The 17,892-nt window shown below is 42.8% G+C and overlaps 1 protein-coding gene across 2 annotated transcripts in view; it reads right to left on the minus strand.

The window, feature by feature from the left end:
- TRIM33 (tripartite motif containing 33) overlaps nt 1-10,195 on the minus strand; it is a 116,189-nt gene extending 105,994 nt beyond the window's left edge. The window contains exon 1 of one of the 2 annotated variants that reach the window (XM_025453454.3): nt 9,555-10,195. In XM_025453454.3, coding sequence (XP_025309239.1) covers nt 9,555-10,080 — 526 coding nt within the window. In that variant the 5' untranslated portion in view covers nt 10,081-10,195. The remainder of the gene's footprint in view (nt 1-9,554) is intronic. The other variant, XM_025453452.3, reaches the window with a different exon arrangement.
- Nucleotides 10,196-17,892: the final 7,697 nt, after the last annotated feature.

The following is a 17,892-nucleotide window of genomic DNA, read 5'->3' on the forward strand; positions in this document are numbered from 1 at the left end:
AACTTAGTGGTTCAAAAACAACAGTATGTTATCTCACAGTTTCTTCGAGTCAGGAATTTGGGAGTGACTTGGCAAGTGATTCTGGCTCAGTGCCTCTAAAAAGGCTGCAGTGATAATGTGAGCCAGAACTGTAGTCATCTGAAAACCTGACCATTCTAGAGAATCCACCTCCAAAGTGGCCCATTCACATGACTGATATTGGCAAAAGGCCCAGCTTCTCTCCACTTGGGCTTCTGTACAGGATTGCTACAGCGGCAATCATTTTCATCTAGAACAAGGGATCCAAAGAGTAAAGAAAAAGCTGTGTGCCTTTAATGACCTAGCTTCAGAAGTCACTTTTAATTCTCCTGTATTTACTCTCTTAGTTTCCCAGACCAGTTCTGAGTCACTGTAGGGGACACTATAGAAGATTGTAAATACCAGAGAGAAGAACACTGGGGCCATCTTGGAGGCTGGCTACCACACCAAGTCACAGTAGGCTTAGAATAAATGTTCAACTTACATAACCAACAAAGGATCAGTATGCAGAACTTATCAAAATTCTTGTAAATCAAAGTTTTTTAAAATGTGAGCAAGCAGGATGCCTGCGTGGCTCAGTGGTTGAGCATCTACCTTTGGCTCAGGGCATGATCCCATGGTCCCAGGATCGAGTCCCACATTGGGCTCCCTGGATAGAGCCTGCTTCTCCCTCTGCCTCTGTTCTCTGTGTCTCTCATGAATAAATAAATAAAATCTTAAGAACAAAATGTGAGCAAGCTAAAGAAAAATAGAAGATATACAAATAATTCATAAAAGCAGCAACATAAACTGCATATAATAAGCATTCAGAAAGTATTATTCATCAGTACCACATAATTCTTGCTATTTGCTTTAAATATTTTTCTAAAAATAATACATTTATGTTCATTCAATCCTTCTCTCCCCACCCCCATTTACCCCTGGGACCAATGTCCACTCTAGAAACTGGCTAGGGATAGAGGTTCAATTTGTGGCCACAGAAGAGACACACACTAATGTACCCAACACCATGAGCCCACACTCTGAAGCTGGACTCAGAAAAGTGATGGTCACAGTCAACCAGTCATAAATATGAAAAAATAAAAAAAATCAGTAGGCTTACAGTGAGCTATTTACAAAATGTCAACTTCAGTTATTCAGTATAAACATATGAATTTTGCTACCCTCTAGTATTCTATAACCTAACATTTTTCCCAACAACTACATCATTTCCTGATTATCCTTTTTTGGTCTCAGGATCCGTCTTATGCTATTTAATTACTGAGGACCTAACAGAGCTTTTCTTTAGATAGATGGGTTTTATCCATCAATATATATAATATTAGAAGTAAAAATTGATAATTTTAAAATATTAATATTTCAATAGTCGATAATTCACTTTTATTAAAATTAAATGGTACATTAGTTTATTTAAAAATAAAACTGCATGCTTAAACAACATTTTTATGAGAAATAATTATATCTCCAAAAACAAAAAGTTTTAGTTAAGAGTGGAGTTGTTTTTACACTTTTAAACCTCTGTAATGTCTGGTTTAATTAATACATTCAGATTGCTGAATATATGCTTTTGCATTTAATCTGTTGTGACAGATTGTTTTGTTGAAGAATATGAAGAGAATAGCTATGTATTTTTAAAAAGGGAAGACTATTTTAATGGCCTTTCAAACAACAGTGTGGATATTCTTTGATTGAATACAAAAATATAGAGTCAAAGCATCTGTCTGGCTCCGTTGGTAGAGCATGCGACTCAGTGTCATGAGCTTGAGCCCTGTGCTGGGCATGGAAATTACTCAAAATTTAAAAAATACATATACACATACACACACACACACACACACACACACACACAAAGTGTCTTTCTTTTCTTTTCTTTTCTTTCTTTCTTTCTTTCTTTCTTTCTTTCTTTCTTTCTTTCTTTCTTCCTTTCCTTCCTTCCTTCCTTCCTTCCTTCCTTCCTTCCTTCCTTCCTTTCTTTCTTTCTTAGAGAAAGTGTTTGCAAGCAGGAAGATGGGGAGGGGCAGAAGAGAGAATCTTAAGCAAGCTCCATGCTGTACTCCAAGACATGGAGCTCGATCTCACCACCCTAAGATCATGACCTGAGCCAAAATCAAGAGTTGGATGCTTACCTGACTGAGCCACCCAGGCTCCCCTGAAGTATATTTATTTCTTAAATGTCAGTAACAATGTGCAATTTCAAACCATACTGATGAACATTTACTATTCCACTATAGTAATATAGTGAACTTCCACTATATTAAAATCTACTTGTCTGCTTTACACTTTGAATCTCTTTCCTATGCATAATTTTGTAACATGATGCATTGGTCAACTGGTCATTTGGAAAATACTCGTTCACTGTGTAGATCTTCCAAATGTTGACATTTCATTGCACACTATCAAAAAAAAATTGAAACTTTGATACACTACCCAACCTTATCAGAAAAGCCTACAAATATTGAGAAGCTTTCAAGCTCATGGTTGCACATACAAGTTTATTCAAAAATCCTAATTTTCATTTAAAAGCTCAATCTCTATCACTGGCAGCATATGTTGGTTATTTTCCTTGAATGGACAGGCTCAATTCATTCATTTTTGAGAAAATGGCTGCCAAAGCCACATGTCTGAAAACCATAGTTTGTCAATCATTGTTTTTTTTTTCCCCCAATCATTGTTTCAAGTAAAAATTAGTTTCCATGAAAATAAAGCTTATTTAGCTTGGAATTCAAAGGACTGCACAAGTACTTTTCTTCTTATGCTTCAGTCTGCAGCAGAAACATTTAATGCACATTTCCCATTTCATCACACAGAATTCTCAAAAAAAATCAAGATTTAATAAAATAATGTCCTAATGCTTCATCAAAAACAAAATGAAACTAGCATGTTTTTTGCTGCTGTTTGTTTTTACTCTAAATTTATTGTGGTAAAAATATAATGACTCTTTTTTTTTAAGATTTTATTTATTCATGAGAGACAGAGAGAGAGAGAGAGAGAGACACACACACACAAACAGAGGGAGAGGCAGGCTCCATGCAGGGAGCTTGATGTGGGACTCCAGGATCCTGGGACTCCAGGATCCCACCCTGGGCCAAAGGCAGTCACTAAACCGCTGAGCCACCCAGGGATCCCCAATACAATGACTCTTAATATGGTTTGGAAGCACTATCTTAATCCTTGCTAAGATGCCAGCAGTTTCACACATCACTGCTTTTGCATCACTAATATAAATACCAAAACAGTGAGTAAGGCAAATAATAAGTATTATTATGAAAAGAGTTTTAACTTTGCCAGTGTCTGAAGGGGAATCTGAGACAATCTCCTCAAAATTCTAAGGACCAACTTTGAGAATCACTACTTTAAGGTACTCTCAGTTAGGCTCTGCTAAGAATATAGATAATGAAATAAACAGATCCTTCTAAAATTTTCGGTGTACAGATAGTAGGCCATGTAAAAACTTAGGTATTACAACATTACATTACAACTCAGAGTTCATGAGTTTTTACATTATAAATTTTAAGTAGCTGGAGAGATTGGAATGCAAATGATTTTGTCAAGTGTGCTGTACATCACTGGATACCAGAAAAGTCTAGAAAAACACCAACAATTTAGGTTCCTTTGTCTTCTGTTTACTGAATAGAAGTAGTCATTAAAAAAATGGGGGACAAAAAAATGGGGGACAACTGGTAAATAACAGAAATAATAGTTTTTGGGGTCTTACCATGTGTCAGCACTATTATGAAGCACTTTACAATGTATTAACTCGTTGAATCCTCACAATAACACTATGAAGCAGGTTTAATTATTACCCTTGATTTACAGATGTTAAGTAACTTATTCATAGACATTCTAGTAGTAAATGATGGAGCTCAAAAATGAATTCAGGTACTCTGAATCTTGAATTGTGTGCGCTTAAACAACCACAGAGCATTTAACCAACCACAAAAGTATTTCAGTTTTCTCTGACACATCTTTAATGACTGCTTGCTGATGACTATATTATCATTCAAAAACTCAAGCTTGTTTATGTAAATAGGGTATTAGAGAAAGTAGGGCCTAAAAAAATCCTAAATAGATAAGCCACAGAACTAGCAAACTGCCATGGGGGGGGCGGGGGGGGGGGGGGGACGACAAGAATTTCCAAAGGCTCAAACAGAAGACTCCCCTGAGTGGCTCATAATACCCAGTGATAAAACACAGAACCACTGTGAGAAGATGCTCTTCACACTACACCCAGAGGTATCCCTCTTCCACTTACCATATTAAGGTTGCCATTTCAGACTTTTCACAGTAAGTTGAAGATTCAGAAATATAATCATTTTTTCACGTTGATTCTTCCATCATTTCCCACAAATAAGATTAAAATTATGCAGATAAAAAAGTTGGTATAGAATACAATCATAGAATTTTACAGAATAGGAACTTAAACTGTTCCTACTACAGAAGATGGTAAGAGGCTGTTTAGTGCCTTAACCAAGGTTACACAGCTAATTAACAGCAGAACCCAATGCAAGTTACTCTCCATCCAGTTCTTCATACATATCATGCTATCTTGGATATGCCCTACTATAAGTCTCATCCCCTTCAAGAGTTCATTTGAAAGTTTGTTCAGATGCATCAATACAAATTTGTATTTCTATTGATACATTACAGATCTATATAACACCCACTACTGACATCAAACCCAACCTGAAATAGAATTTTTTAAAAATGATGAAGCACTTTTAAAAGCTTATGGTTAAGACTCAAAAAGTATTAACTAATTTATCTATTTGGTTTTCCAAACACTTCAACAGTAAATAGATCAGCCATTATGGTCAAATATCTAAATTCATGTTTCTTAAAAGTACAGTAGATACCAGAAGCGCACTTACTAAAAATGAGATACCTAGGGGTGCCTGGGTGGCTCAGTCTGTTAAGCATCTGACTCTTGATTTCAGCTCAGGTCATGATATCAAGCCCTGCATTGGGCGCTGGACTCCTCATGGACTCTACTGGAGATCTCCCCCCCCCCCCCCCCCCCGTCCCTCCCCATACTCGAATGGACACTCTCTAAAATAAATGAATAGGGATGCCTGGGTAGCTCAGCAGTTGAGCATTTGCCTTTGGCTCAGGATGTGATCCCAGAGTTCTGGGATCGAGTCCCACCTGCATGAGCCTGCTTCTCCCTCTGCCTATGTCTCTGCCTCTCTCTCTCTGTGTCTCTCATGAATAAATAAATAAAATCTTTAAAAAAAATAAAATAAAATAAATAAATACTTAAAAATAAATTCCTAGTATCATCCCCAAATCAACTGGGTGTCTGAAACTCTCAAAATGGCATTTTATAAAGTTCTCCCAGTGATTCTTATTCATTCAAAAGATATTTATTGAACAATCACTCTACAATATCCTAGTGAGAAACAGAAAAGCGAGTACAAAAGCATTTTATATATTAGCTGTGCTAAGAAGAAAAAAAGATAATAAGGGAGTGACCGACCTGAAGGACTACTTTAAAAAGAGCAAACACAGGATTTTTAGGTGATGAAAATACTGTGTCATATTATAGTGATGGATTCATGTCATTATATATTTGTCTAAACCGACGGAATGTACAAACACTAAGAATGAACACTAATGCAAACTATGGACTTTGGGTGATTATGATAGGCAAATGTAGGTCCATCAATTGTGACAAATGTACTACTCTGGTGGAAGATACTGATAACGTGGGGAAGCCGTGCAGGTGTGGGGGCTGGGAATGAATAGGAAATCCCTATATCTTCCTCTTAATCTTGCTATAAGCCTGAAACTACTCTAAAAATAAAGCCTTCAAAAAAATTTTTTTAAAAAGGGGAGTCATGGGATCCCTGGGTGGCGCAGCGGTTTAGCGCCTGCCTTTGGCCCAGGGCGTGATCCTAGAGACCCGGGATCGAATCCCATGTCGGGCTCCCGGTGCATGGAGCCTGCTTCTCCCTCTGCCTGTGTCTCTGCCTCTCTCTCTCTCTCTGTGTGACTATCATAAATAAATAAAAAAAAATTTTTTTTTAATAAATAAAAATTTTAAAAAAATTAAAAAATAAAAAAAAAGGGGGAGTCATAAAAGGCCTTTCTGAGGAGGCAGCATCTGAAGTGAGGAACTCTTCACTCAAGAAAAGTGGTACTTAAACTTAGTGTGCATCAAAATCACCTGGACTTGTTAAAAACGGATGGCTGGTCAGAAGGTCTGGAATGGGGCCCAAGAATTTGCATTCCTAACAAGATCGCAGATGATGTTCATGCTTGCTGCTGGTCCAGAAACCACACTTTGGAGAACCACTGATCTAAAAGGATCAGCTAAAAAATGTGGATAACTTTGGTGTGTTACAAGAACAGAAAAAAAGGCCAGTTAGCAGAAAGGGTAAAATGCACCCGTCACTGTTTGAAAAACACTTAACATGTTGACTTGAGTTACAAGTTATGGCTCTCTAGACCAGAGAAGAAACCAGTGTTCAATAATACCTTACATTTGCAAGCATTTCACAGTATTTTCACATTTATTATTTCATTTGACTTAGTAAGATGTAAGTGAAGGATTAGCTACGTTTTGGAGATAAAGAAACTGAAGGACAGAAACATTATAAACCACCTTTACAGAAAACAATTAAGTGGCAGAACTATGTCCCCTGACCCCAAACCCAGTGTTCCTTCTATAACTTTTTTAAGATTATATTTATTTATTCATAAGAGACACACACAAAGAGAGAGAGAGGCAGACACACAGGCAGAAGGACAAGCAGGCTCCATGTCGGGAGCCTGATACGGGAGTCGATCCTGGGACTCCAGGATCACATCCTGGGCAGAAGGCAGGCGCTACACTGCTGAGCCACCCAGGGATCCCCTAGAACTCTTTTTTAAAGAGCAAAGCAAAGGATACATATAGGAGTTAATACTAATACATTATTTTCTAAACTCCCTGTCTAAAACTATGATGGCTTCCAGGCTTGATTTGTTTTAGCTACTAGTTAGAAAGCAACATTACCTTAAAATGACAATGCTTAGTCCCATCTACTTTTCACTCCTAGCTCAAAAACAAAGGATGGAGAATGAAGAGGGAATTCACAGACTATTACTCTCTCTCTCTCTCCTGCATAAATATCAGAGAGCCAATTTCATAACCTCAGTCTTCCAGCCACATCAGTCAAACACAATTCTCATCTTGTGTTCCTTCTAAATCTCTCATCTAATCCAGGTTCCCAAAAGAACACTGAATCCCACACATCTCCCTATACTCATGAGGCCATGAGCAGTTAGTTATACACACCCATTATCCACCCTCCATACACCCATTATCATTTAGTATCTTCACCATCAAATCCTTATTCTTAATGTAACATTCTTACCTGTATGCCTCAATAATACTTCAAACACAAAACACCCATAACTGAAATCATTATATCCTCCTTTCACCACAAACACATACACACCTGCTTCTGTTCCTGAATTATTTGTATTAAAAGCACTGCTACCCACCTAACAAGAAACCTGGAACTCATCCTAGACACATCCTGTCTCCCCCACACCAATCTCAACACCTCCCAACTTCATTCCCATGGCTACTTAGAATTATTTACTACTATTAATTAAATAGCTGCCATTTCATTACTAACCACCATGTACTAGTTACCCTACGTACACACTTCATTCTATCATAACCCCATAACCACATGAGGTAGGTAATTTTGTCCTTGTTTCCAAACTGAAAAAATTAAGGCTAAAAAAAAATTAATCTGGGATCCCCGGGTGGCGCAGCGGTTTGGCGCCTGCCTTTGGCCCAGGGCGTGATCCTGGAGACCCGGGATCGAATCCCACATCGGGCTCCTGGTGCATGGGGCCTGCTTCTCCCTCTGCCTGTGTCTCTGCCTCTCTCTCTCTCTTTGTGACTATCATAAATAAATAAAAATTTAAAAAAAAAATTAATCTATCCAAATCATAACTGGGAAGTAAAAAGTAGACACCCTCACAAAGTCCATACCTTTCCCCCATATCAAAATGCTTCCTTAACATCTGTTATTAGTGCTTTATTAATTCCAAATGCTCATTTCTCTATAAACTGTCAAGATTCCCGTCCTCCAGCCCTGCCTCCCCTTCCTCTTCGATATGTGATCTTTTTGGATAACAAAAGTGATTCTTTTATCCTCTTGATAAAAAAAAGCCCTTGGGGCGCCTGGGTGGCTCAGTGGTTGAGCCCCCTGCCTTTGGCTCAGATATTGATCCTGGGGTCCTGGGATGGAAGTCCTGCATCAGGCTCCCTAAAGGGAGCCTGTCCCTCTCTGTCTCTCATGAATAAATAAAAATCTTAAAAAAAAAAAAAAAAAGGCCTTCATGGACACCTTGTCTACACTGTACAAGACATACTTTACAGGATGAATCCCAAACCCTTTAGTACAGGTCAGGAATCCTTTACTTGAAGTTCCAAATTTCAAGAGCTTTGAAATGTGAAAGTTTTTCATGAATCTACAACAAAACCCTCCCTGAATTTTAAGTTATTAATGTCTATTCCATTAATGGGATACTTGTATGTTTCACTGCAGAAACATGAATGTGTTTTATAATGACTAGTTAACCTTTAGCTCCAGAGATGTGTAAAGTACCCTGTACCCTGAAAACTCCCAATCCAGTGAACTCACCCTTCAAGAAACCTGCTCAATGGTTTCCTTTTCAATAAAGTTCCCCTGACCTCCTGATTTGTCGCAACCACTGTACCAAGTACCCACTGCCACCACTGCTGTTGGCAGGATATGTGTTTCACCTATAGGACTATGAACGAGCCCTTCACTCACCATTTTATTCAATCCTAATACACTGTCTGGATCAGTAGGGGCTCCTTAATTTACAATGAAACCCAGCTGTCTGTAACTCCCCATTCCCTTCAAAGCTCATTTCTCCTTCACCCCTGAACCTGAGGATATTTCCCAAAACATGCAGGCCCTTCAAAGCTCTTCCGATTGCAGAGTTCTCCTTCCCAATGTCATCCTAAAACTACTTTCCATCAGACGGCTTCTCTCAGCCCCAAACTCTCCAATACCCTTTATCCGCCCCTATTCAGTCCCTAGTCCTCCTGTCCCCCTAGCCTCGAACGTGTCAAGTCCTTCCTTCCACGGCAAGTCATCCTCACAGCCCTACTGCTTACCTACTCCCTTCTCAGTGCCTCTCCCGCTACAGGCCTCTCCTCCCTCAACACTCCTGCAAAGCGGTTTCCAGCCCGTCTCCTGCCTCCGTCCGAGTCCAGCAGCTCCGAACCTGCGCTCGGCCGGGAGTCCACGCCTTCTCCGCCAGGATCCGCACACCCAAGGCTCCCCTGCGGCCCGTGTCCCCTCCCCCCGCCTCCAGCCGCCGGCACCCCTCCCTTCACCCCCCCCCCCTTATCTCTGGCGGCCCACCTTCTTTGGAAGGCGTCCCGGGGCCGTGTCTTTCACCTCTCGGACCCCTCGGGTGCGCTCCGGTCCGAGGAGCCCCGGGCCCGAGCACCTCCGTCCCCAGACCCTCCTCGGCCCGGACCTCGGGCAGGGCCTGCCGCTCACCTTGCTGGATGTCGCCGTTGCTGCCCCCCGGGATGGGCACGCTGAGCTGGCGCTCCGGCTCGGGCAGGCAGCGCAGGCAGAAGGAGTGAAGGCAGGGCAGCAGCTTGGGCTCCGCCTCACGCCGGCTCTGCAAGCTCTGCTGACACACGGCGCAGGTGTCCAGGAGCGAGGCTGGCGGTCCAGGAGGCGGCCCCGCCGACGGACCCGGAACGGGAGCCGAGGCTGGGGCTGGGCCCGGCGTCGCTGCCGCCCCCCCGGGAACTCCAGGGCCCACTGAGGCCGCAGGGGCTGAGGCAGCCGGGGCCGAGCCGGAGGAGGCCGCGGACACCCCCCCGTCGTCGGGCCCGGCCGCGCCGCTCTCCGCGCCCGCCCTGCCGCCTTCCTCCTCCTCCTCCTCTACCAGCACCGCGGCGAGAGGCGGCTCCGCCTCCTGCGCCGCGGGCCCGGCGGCCCCGGCAGTTACCGGCGCGCTACCGCTGCCCCCGCCGCCGCTCTCAGCCTCGCCGCCGCCTTTGTTTTCCGCCATGTTTTCCTCTTTGAACCCGCCGGACCGCCCCGCGCCGCCCGCCGCCCGCGCCGCCGCCGCCGCCGCCGCCGCCCCCAGCCCCAGCCGCAGCCGCAGCGAGAGCGGCAGCAGAGAGCGAGCAGGCAGCCGAACGAACGAGAGCGCGCGCGCACGCGGCGCCCCCGCCCTCGCGTCGCGCGGCTGAAGGAGAGCGGGCGCGGCGCGCGCACGTACGCACGGACGTCCTCCCGAGGGAGGCGGGAACTCGCGGCGCGGGCGGGGAGTCGGCCCCGCCCCCTCTCCGGCCGCCGGCCCCGGCGTGCTGCGTCCGCGCGGCAGCCCTGCTGCTCGCGGGAGTCTCTGGAGCCGGCGGCCGCGGACGCCGAGCAGCGCTTAGTCGGCGGCAGTGGTTGTGAACCCGGACGCGGCGGTGGTGCGGGGCGAAAAGCGGGAAAGGGTAGGAGGCGGGGAGGCCCGGACCGCTCGAGCCGGCGACTCCCGGGGGGCGCCGTCCCCGGGGGCGGGCGCGTCTCGGCGCGCACCTCGCTCGTCGCACGGTCGGACGCCGCAGCCCGCCGGCTCCGAGGCGCGCCCCTCCTGGGGCTCCGTGCCTGTGCCGGCTGCGTTCCTTTGGGTGGTTGTGCCATGGGGAGTCGTGAAGAGGGGCCTTCCTCTGGAGGCCTGCCAGCAGAAACCGGCTGAAAAGATCCCGTGAGGAAGAAACTCTTTAACAGCTATTTTTAGCTTCTTGAGGTGGTTGATTCTCAGACGTTGCTGCGTGTCAGAAAACCTACTGAGGAGCTTTTTCTTTAGGATTTTACTTATTCTTGAGACGCACAGAGAGAGAGGCAGAGACACGGGCAGGGGGAGAAGCAGGCTTCCCCCAAGGAGCCCCATGGGGACTGGATCCTGGACCCCAGGATCCCGCCCTGAGCCACCCAGGCGTCCCCTGAGGAGCTTGCTCAAAGCAGAGATGCCAGGGCCACACCCCAGACCTGCAATCAGGAAGTGAGGGTTGTGGGGGAGGGCTGGTGGATGTTGAAAAGTCGCTTCGGCGGATTCCGTGGTGCACCGGTATCAGGTCCTGAGAGTCTCACTTAAGTGTCTTGGGGGGGGGGGGGGGGGCTTCCAAATGCCCTAGTAATATCGGCAATAGGCGCTTTCAGAAAGGTTTGTCTTTATTTGAAAACAAGTACTGGGGAGGTTTATGTGGAGCAGCGGCTGTTTTAATGTTGGGATCATGAAGTGCTTTCGCCTTCTGACAGTGTCCCCAAGGAACTGTTAACTCTTTGAGCTCGTACAAGTCCTTAAAGTAAACCACCTCGAAACATTTTTTTTTTATCTCCTGGCTCAAAAATACCGACCTCTTAACTATGTATTGGGGAGTGTTTTCAGAGATTACAGCAGAAAGCAAAGGAGATCTGTGCCTTCAAGGAACTTGCAGTCTAACGGAGATTGACGGTAAATTGACAGTAAATTTATGCCAGGGAGTGATAAATACTATGAAGACCAAATAAGAGTAAAAGAAATAAGAGATGACTGAGGAAGGCCTCCGCTGATAGATGAACAATACTTGTGGGTTCTTGCAGAAGAGTGTACCAGGCAGAGGAACAAACAGTAAGTACAAATGATCTGAGGCAGACAGGGATTCTTGGCTTGTTAGAGGAACAGGGAGGAGTCAGTGGGCCTTGAGTGGTTTGAACAAGGGAGACAGTAGTAGAACATGAGATAAGAAAATTAAGGGGGCCAGGTCATAGGCAGAAATGATCCTCAAATTTTTAAACTTCTGTGCCCTTGAGAACAACTTTGACAAATTATTTTCTCAAACCTCTGTAAGTAGTTGACTCTGAAATATTTCCTCATGCATGTTAGTTGCCAAGAGTGCAGTTACTGACATTTTGGAACACTGACATTTTAAAATTGTTAAATTACTTTTAAATCTACCCAGTGGAGGGATCCCTGGGTGGCGCAGCGGTTTAGCGCCTGCCTTTGACCCAGGGCGCGATCATGGAGACCCGGGATCGAATCCCACGTCGGGCTCCCCGTGCCCGTGCATGTAGCCTGCTTCTCCCTCTGCTTGTGTCTCTGCCTCTCTCTCTCTGTGTCTATCATGAATAAATAAATAAAATCTTTAAAAAAAAAAAATCTACCCAGTGGAAAAGTAAACACTAAAGTGGTTTAACAAACACCACCATGCAGTTTAAGCACCAACATCCATCAAAAAATATATCTTGGGGGCGCCTGGGTGGCTTGTCCACTAGCCTCCATCACTTGACTTTGGTTCAGGTCATGAATTCAAGGGTTGAGATCCAGCCTCAGGCTGGGCCCAGGGCTCAGTGGGAGTCCGCTTCAGATTCTTTCTCTCCCTCTGTCCCTCCCCCTGCCAACTCAAGTGCTCTCTAAAAAAAATTTTTTTAATGTATTTTGTTAAACACGGAAAAAAATAAGTTGTTACTGGGAATGTCTTAATGAGATGGCTGATAGTTTTATTTTTCAATTAGTTCATGTAAATCTGGATGTGTATAACATTTCTATGAAGAGACAGGGTGTGGTGTCGATTCCATTTTTCATTTTTATAGATGTATTTTAAAATGCATTAAAAATGTGTCTGTACATATTTATTTATATATATGTGTGACTAATTCTCTTAAAACTATTCTTAACTTGGGGCACCTGGCTCAGTTGGTTAAGCATCTGCCTTGGGCTCAGGTCATGATCCCAAGGTCCTGGGATTGAGCCCCATGTCAGGCTCCTTGCTCAGCAGGGAGCCTGCTTCTCCCTATCCCTTTGCCCCCAGCTTCTGCTTGTTCTCTCTCTCTATGCTTTCTATCAAATAAACAAAGTCTTAAAACAAAAAAAAAATCTATCCTTAACTTGTACCCATTGGAAAAATTTCCTCTGCTGGAGCATCCAAGGACTACTCCTAACCTAGTTTTAAGATGCTGAGTGGGATGGGAAGGCTTGGATGAGTTTTGAGCAAAGACTCAAAGTAGTGAAGAGTCACTATGACTGCTTCCTAGAGGGATCACATGTCGGGGTTCAGAGCAGAAGAAAGACCAGTTAGGCTGTTACTAGAATAATAGTCAAAGAATACTGGGTTTTTGGACCTCCATGGTATATGTGCAAATGGTGAAAAATACTGAGTATATATAATAAAGAGCAAATAAAGAATTTTCTCCAAATTCATTTTAAATAAATAATGGGGCTGAATCTCTCAACCAAAAGTTTTGCTTCCTTGAATTTTTTCTTAACCTTTTGATGCCTATCACTTGCCTTTATTTATTAAGAGCTAGTATGAAAGTGTTTTTGAAAACTACATAATTTTCTAGAAATTACCCTTTGTGAAATTTACTGTGTGCTCTGAAATGGCAATCCCTGGAATTAAACTGTCACACAATATTTGGGGACATTTAAATATGCCCAGGTACATCTTGAGACACCTGGCTGGCTCAGCGTGTGACTCTTGATCTTGGGGTTGTGAGTTCAAGCCCCATGTTGGGTGTAGAGCTTATTTTAAAAATAAATAAACCGGGACGCCTGGGTGGCTCAGTGGTTGAGCATCTGCCTTCAGCTTACTTAGGGTGTGATCCCAGAGTCCCAGGATCAAGTCCCACATCGGGCTCCTTGTGAGGAGCCTGCTTCTCCCTCTGCCTGTGTCTCTGCCACATTCTGTCTCTCATGAATAAATAAAGTCTTTAAATAAATAAACCAGCAGACAGACACCCGGGTATGTCCTTGATTTGCAATAGTAGCTCAGAAGTCTTAGGGGAAAAACTGAAATCATTCATGAGGCTGAGACACCATCTATACAAATCTGTCAGATGGAGAATGCATAGCATAGAGGCTGAATATATACCCTGGAGGCAAAATGCCTGATTTGAAGCCTCGTTCCTCCGCCTACTAGCTGTATGATAACTTAGTTAACTTGCCTTAGTTTCCTCAATTGTAAAAAGGTGTTTGATCCTAGTAGGACCTACCTTAAGGTTGTTGGACAAACACTTGTAGAGTACTTACAGTACCTGGCACATTACAGTAAACCTAAAATGAATGTAAAAGTAGACTCAGAGTTCCCTAAAGGGACTGAACTAGAGGGAGAAACAGGTACCTCAGAGAAAAATCTCAAAAAGAGAAATTATGCTATGTGCTAAACTTATCAGTGGATATAAGTAGAGGTTGTGTCCAGCTATTCCCCTGGCCAAGGCTACTTTTTACTTCTGACCCTCTTGCACGAGCATTATGAGAAAAACAATTCTGAAATAAAGGAGAGCTATCTGTAGGTGCCTGGCAGCTCTGCCATACAGAAAACCTCCCCTGAAATTCTTGGTAACCAGAAGCGGAAGGAACTTTCCAGTTGTCCAGAAAAGAGGAAGAGCACTAGAAGTGAATGATGTTAGATAGGTGAACGATGGGGATCCCTGGGTGGCTCAGCGGTTTAGCGCCTGCCTTTGTCCTAGGGCACAATCCTGGAGTCCCATGGAGGCTGCTTCTCCCTCTGCCTGTGTCTCTGCCTCTCTCTCTCTCTCTCTCTCTCTCTCTCTGTCTATCATGAATGAATGAATGAATGAATGAATAAATAAATAAATAAATAAATAAATAAATAAATAAATAAATAAATCTCAAAAAAAAAAAAGGTGAATGATGGTGAGAGCATAATCCATGGCTGGGCACAGGAGGTTTGTGATAAGACAGCAGCCCAAGAGGAGCATGAAGACTTGTAAGGGCAGGTTCTACAGCTCTGGGGCAGAGCAAACATGGTCAACAGAAGGAGCAGAAGAGTGCCTGGGCGCCAGCAGAGGAATGCTGAACTGTCCTTGAGATTTGGGGCATTTCTTGAATGTCATACTTATTCTCATGAGTGAGCAAAGCCAACAAGTCTTGAAGGTGGAATTTTGTGATTTAAAGTTCACTTCTCAACATAGATTCATAGGCACATGCACCTTGGACTTAGTGGGATGTCCAGCTTCAGAGCAGGAACCTTCCTAACACGATTGTTGAAAGAGGAAATAAAAAGGGGTGATATTGAGAAGAACAAGATTTTTAATCCAGAAGTGAGTCCAGTGCCACACTGAGGAAAAGGAAGACCAGCACAATAATCCTCATAGTTTATTTGGGTAGAAGACCAGTCAGGCCCCTGGATTCACTGACACCAACAGAACAAAGGATCACCTGAGGAGAGGTATAGAGTATCCCAAAGTAGTACATACCTGAAACAAAAATAATTGGCTAGCATTAAGAAGGCTAAAAGGGCAGACTTGACAGCTTATCTCAAAAAAGCTATTAATGAGTATTAAATAGTTGGCCACTGCCTTATTTCTTACAAAACAGAAGTGTCGGGATGCCTGGGTGGCTCAGCGGTAGAACAACTGCCTTTGGCTCAGGGTGTGATCCTGGGTCCAGGGATCGAATCCCACATCGGGCTCCCTGCATGGAGCCTGCTTCTCTATGTCTCTGCCTCTCTGTGTCTCTCATGAATAAATAAAATAAAATCATAAAATCTTTTTTTAAAAAAATGTCTTAACTTCTTTTAAGAGTACATACTTAAATTGACCTCATGCAGGGACACCTGGCTGGCTTAGTCTATAGAGCATGTAACTCTTGATCTTGGGTTTCTGAGTTCAAGCCCCATGTTGGGGGTAGAGCTTACAAAAAAATTGACTTCATACAGTAGAATTCTGATCTTGAATGGCTAGCAATATTTTTGTTCTGATTTAAATAAAACTGGCTTATGGTTAAATTAATACAATCAGCTTTTTAAATTTTGGTAGCAATTCAAATCAGCAAGTGCTAGCACTGTTTTCCCTTCTAAAGATATAAAGACTTGATTAGTAATATGTTCAACTTTTTACAAAGATGGTGAATGCCATCTCAAACCTTATAGGAGATTGCTTTTTTAGATTTACATAGCTGGCTATATTAATATATTTAAATACTGAGGAAATATCTTCACTGCCTCATAGAACTGAGCAAGACTCATCTTTCTATCAGTGTTCATTAGGCTGTTTAAGAGCTGAAGATAAGATAGTAATGTCCCGTTTATCTTTTTTTTTAATTTATTTATTTATTCCTGAGAGACACAGAGAGAAGCAGAGACATAGACAGGAGAAGTAGGCTCCTCACAGGGAGCCCGATGTGGGACTTGATCCCTTTACCAGGATCACAACCCAAGCCAAAAACAGACGCTCAACCACTGAACCATCCAGGTGTCCCCAGTTTATCTTTTCAGTCTTAACTATGCGAATTAAAATTCCCTGTATCTAAAATGTTGCCTTTTATTTAATGAAAGGCACTTTAGTGTGACTTATGTATAATTTAAGAGAATATTTAACACTTCTCACATTTTATAAATAATCTATAAGATCACATGCTTTTAAAAATCAGCATGACAGATCTAATAGCAAGTTACACTTTGCTTTTAAATCCTTTATTATCTAAGTAAGACTAAGTTATAATTCAGGATTCTTTTGGAATGCCTGGCTGGCTGAGTTGGTGGAGCATGCTACTTGATCTCAGGCTGTGAGTTTGAGCCCCACGTTGGGTGTAGAAATTACTTAAAAGAAAAAAAAATTTTTAAAGCTATCTTTAAATAGCTATTAACAGGGATGCCTGGGTGGTTTGGTGATTGAGCCTTTGGTTCAGGGCATGATCCTGGAACCTGGGATCAAGTCCCTCATTGGCTCCCTGCGGGGAGTCTGCTTCTCCCTCTGCCTATGTCTCTGCTTCTCTGTGTGTGTGTGTGTCTCTCATTAATTAATTAATTAATTAATTAAAATAAACAGCTATTCACAAACAAAATTGTAGAACTCCTATATATACGTATGACTGGTATTGGTATTTTTGTCAAGTCATTAGATGGATTAAAGTAGAGGATATAACCATCAGCACAGATCTGTAAATTATGTACTCAGAAGGCTTAATATAATGAAAATCATAGATAATGAAAAAATGAAGTTCACCATCAGCATTTTATGATGTTGTTTAAAGTACACTTCAAATTCCAGGTTCTATGTTGTCTGAGTTGAGAAGTACTAGTACCAACTAAAAGGAAATGATGGCAGAGTTGAGCCTAATTGCTAACTCTTGTTTTTTCTGTATTTCTAAGGCCTTCCAGCAGCACATTAGTAATCTTAGTAATAAACATGACATTGAAACAGGAGTTTACAATTTACAAAGTACTTTCACATACATTATCTCTTTTTTTTTTTTTTGAGATTTTATGTATTTATTCATGAGAGACACACACAGGCAAAGACGTAGGCTGAGGGAGAAGCAGGCTCCTCACAGGAAGCCTGATGTGGGACTCAATCCCAGGACTCCAGGATCATACCCTAAGCCAAAAGCAGATGCTCAACTCCTGAGCCACCCAGGTGCCCCACATTATCTCTAATTCTTGCATCCAGTAAGATACATCCCAAATTAGACAATAAAGAGACATCACTTGAGTTTACCATAATGTATTAGCTGTTGTTACACAATAAGGTTTTCATTTTTCTATTTTAACAATACTGTGATAAACATTATGATGAATAAATCTTTGCATGTCTAGAATTATTTCTCTTGAATGTACCTAAAAATAGAATCACTGATTCAACAAGTATACCCACTATAAAAGTCTTTTTTTATATATATTTTATTTATTTATTCATGAGAGACACAGAGAGAGAGGCAGGGACACAGGCAGAGGGAGAAGCAGGCTCCATGCAGGGATCCCGATGTGGGACTCGATCCCGAGTCTCCAGGATCACGCCCTGGGCCAAAGGTGGCGCTAAACCACTGAGCCACCTGGGCTGCCCCTATAAAAGTTTTTAGTAAATAAATTTGAAGGCTTCCTTTTAG

Source organism: Canis lupus, chromosome 17, assembly GCF_003254725.2.
Source record: "Canis lupus dingo isolate Sandy chromosome 17, ASM325472v2, whole genome shotgun sequence".
NCBI lineage: Eukaryota > Metazoa > Chordata > Mammalia > Carnivora > Canidae > Canis > Canis lupus.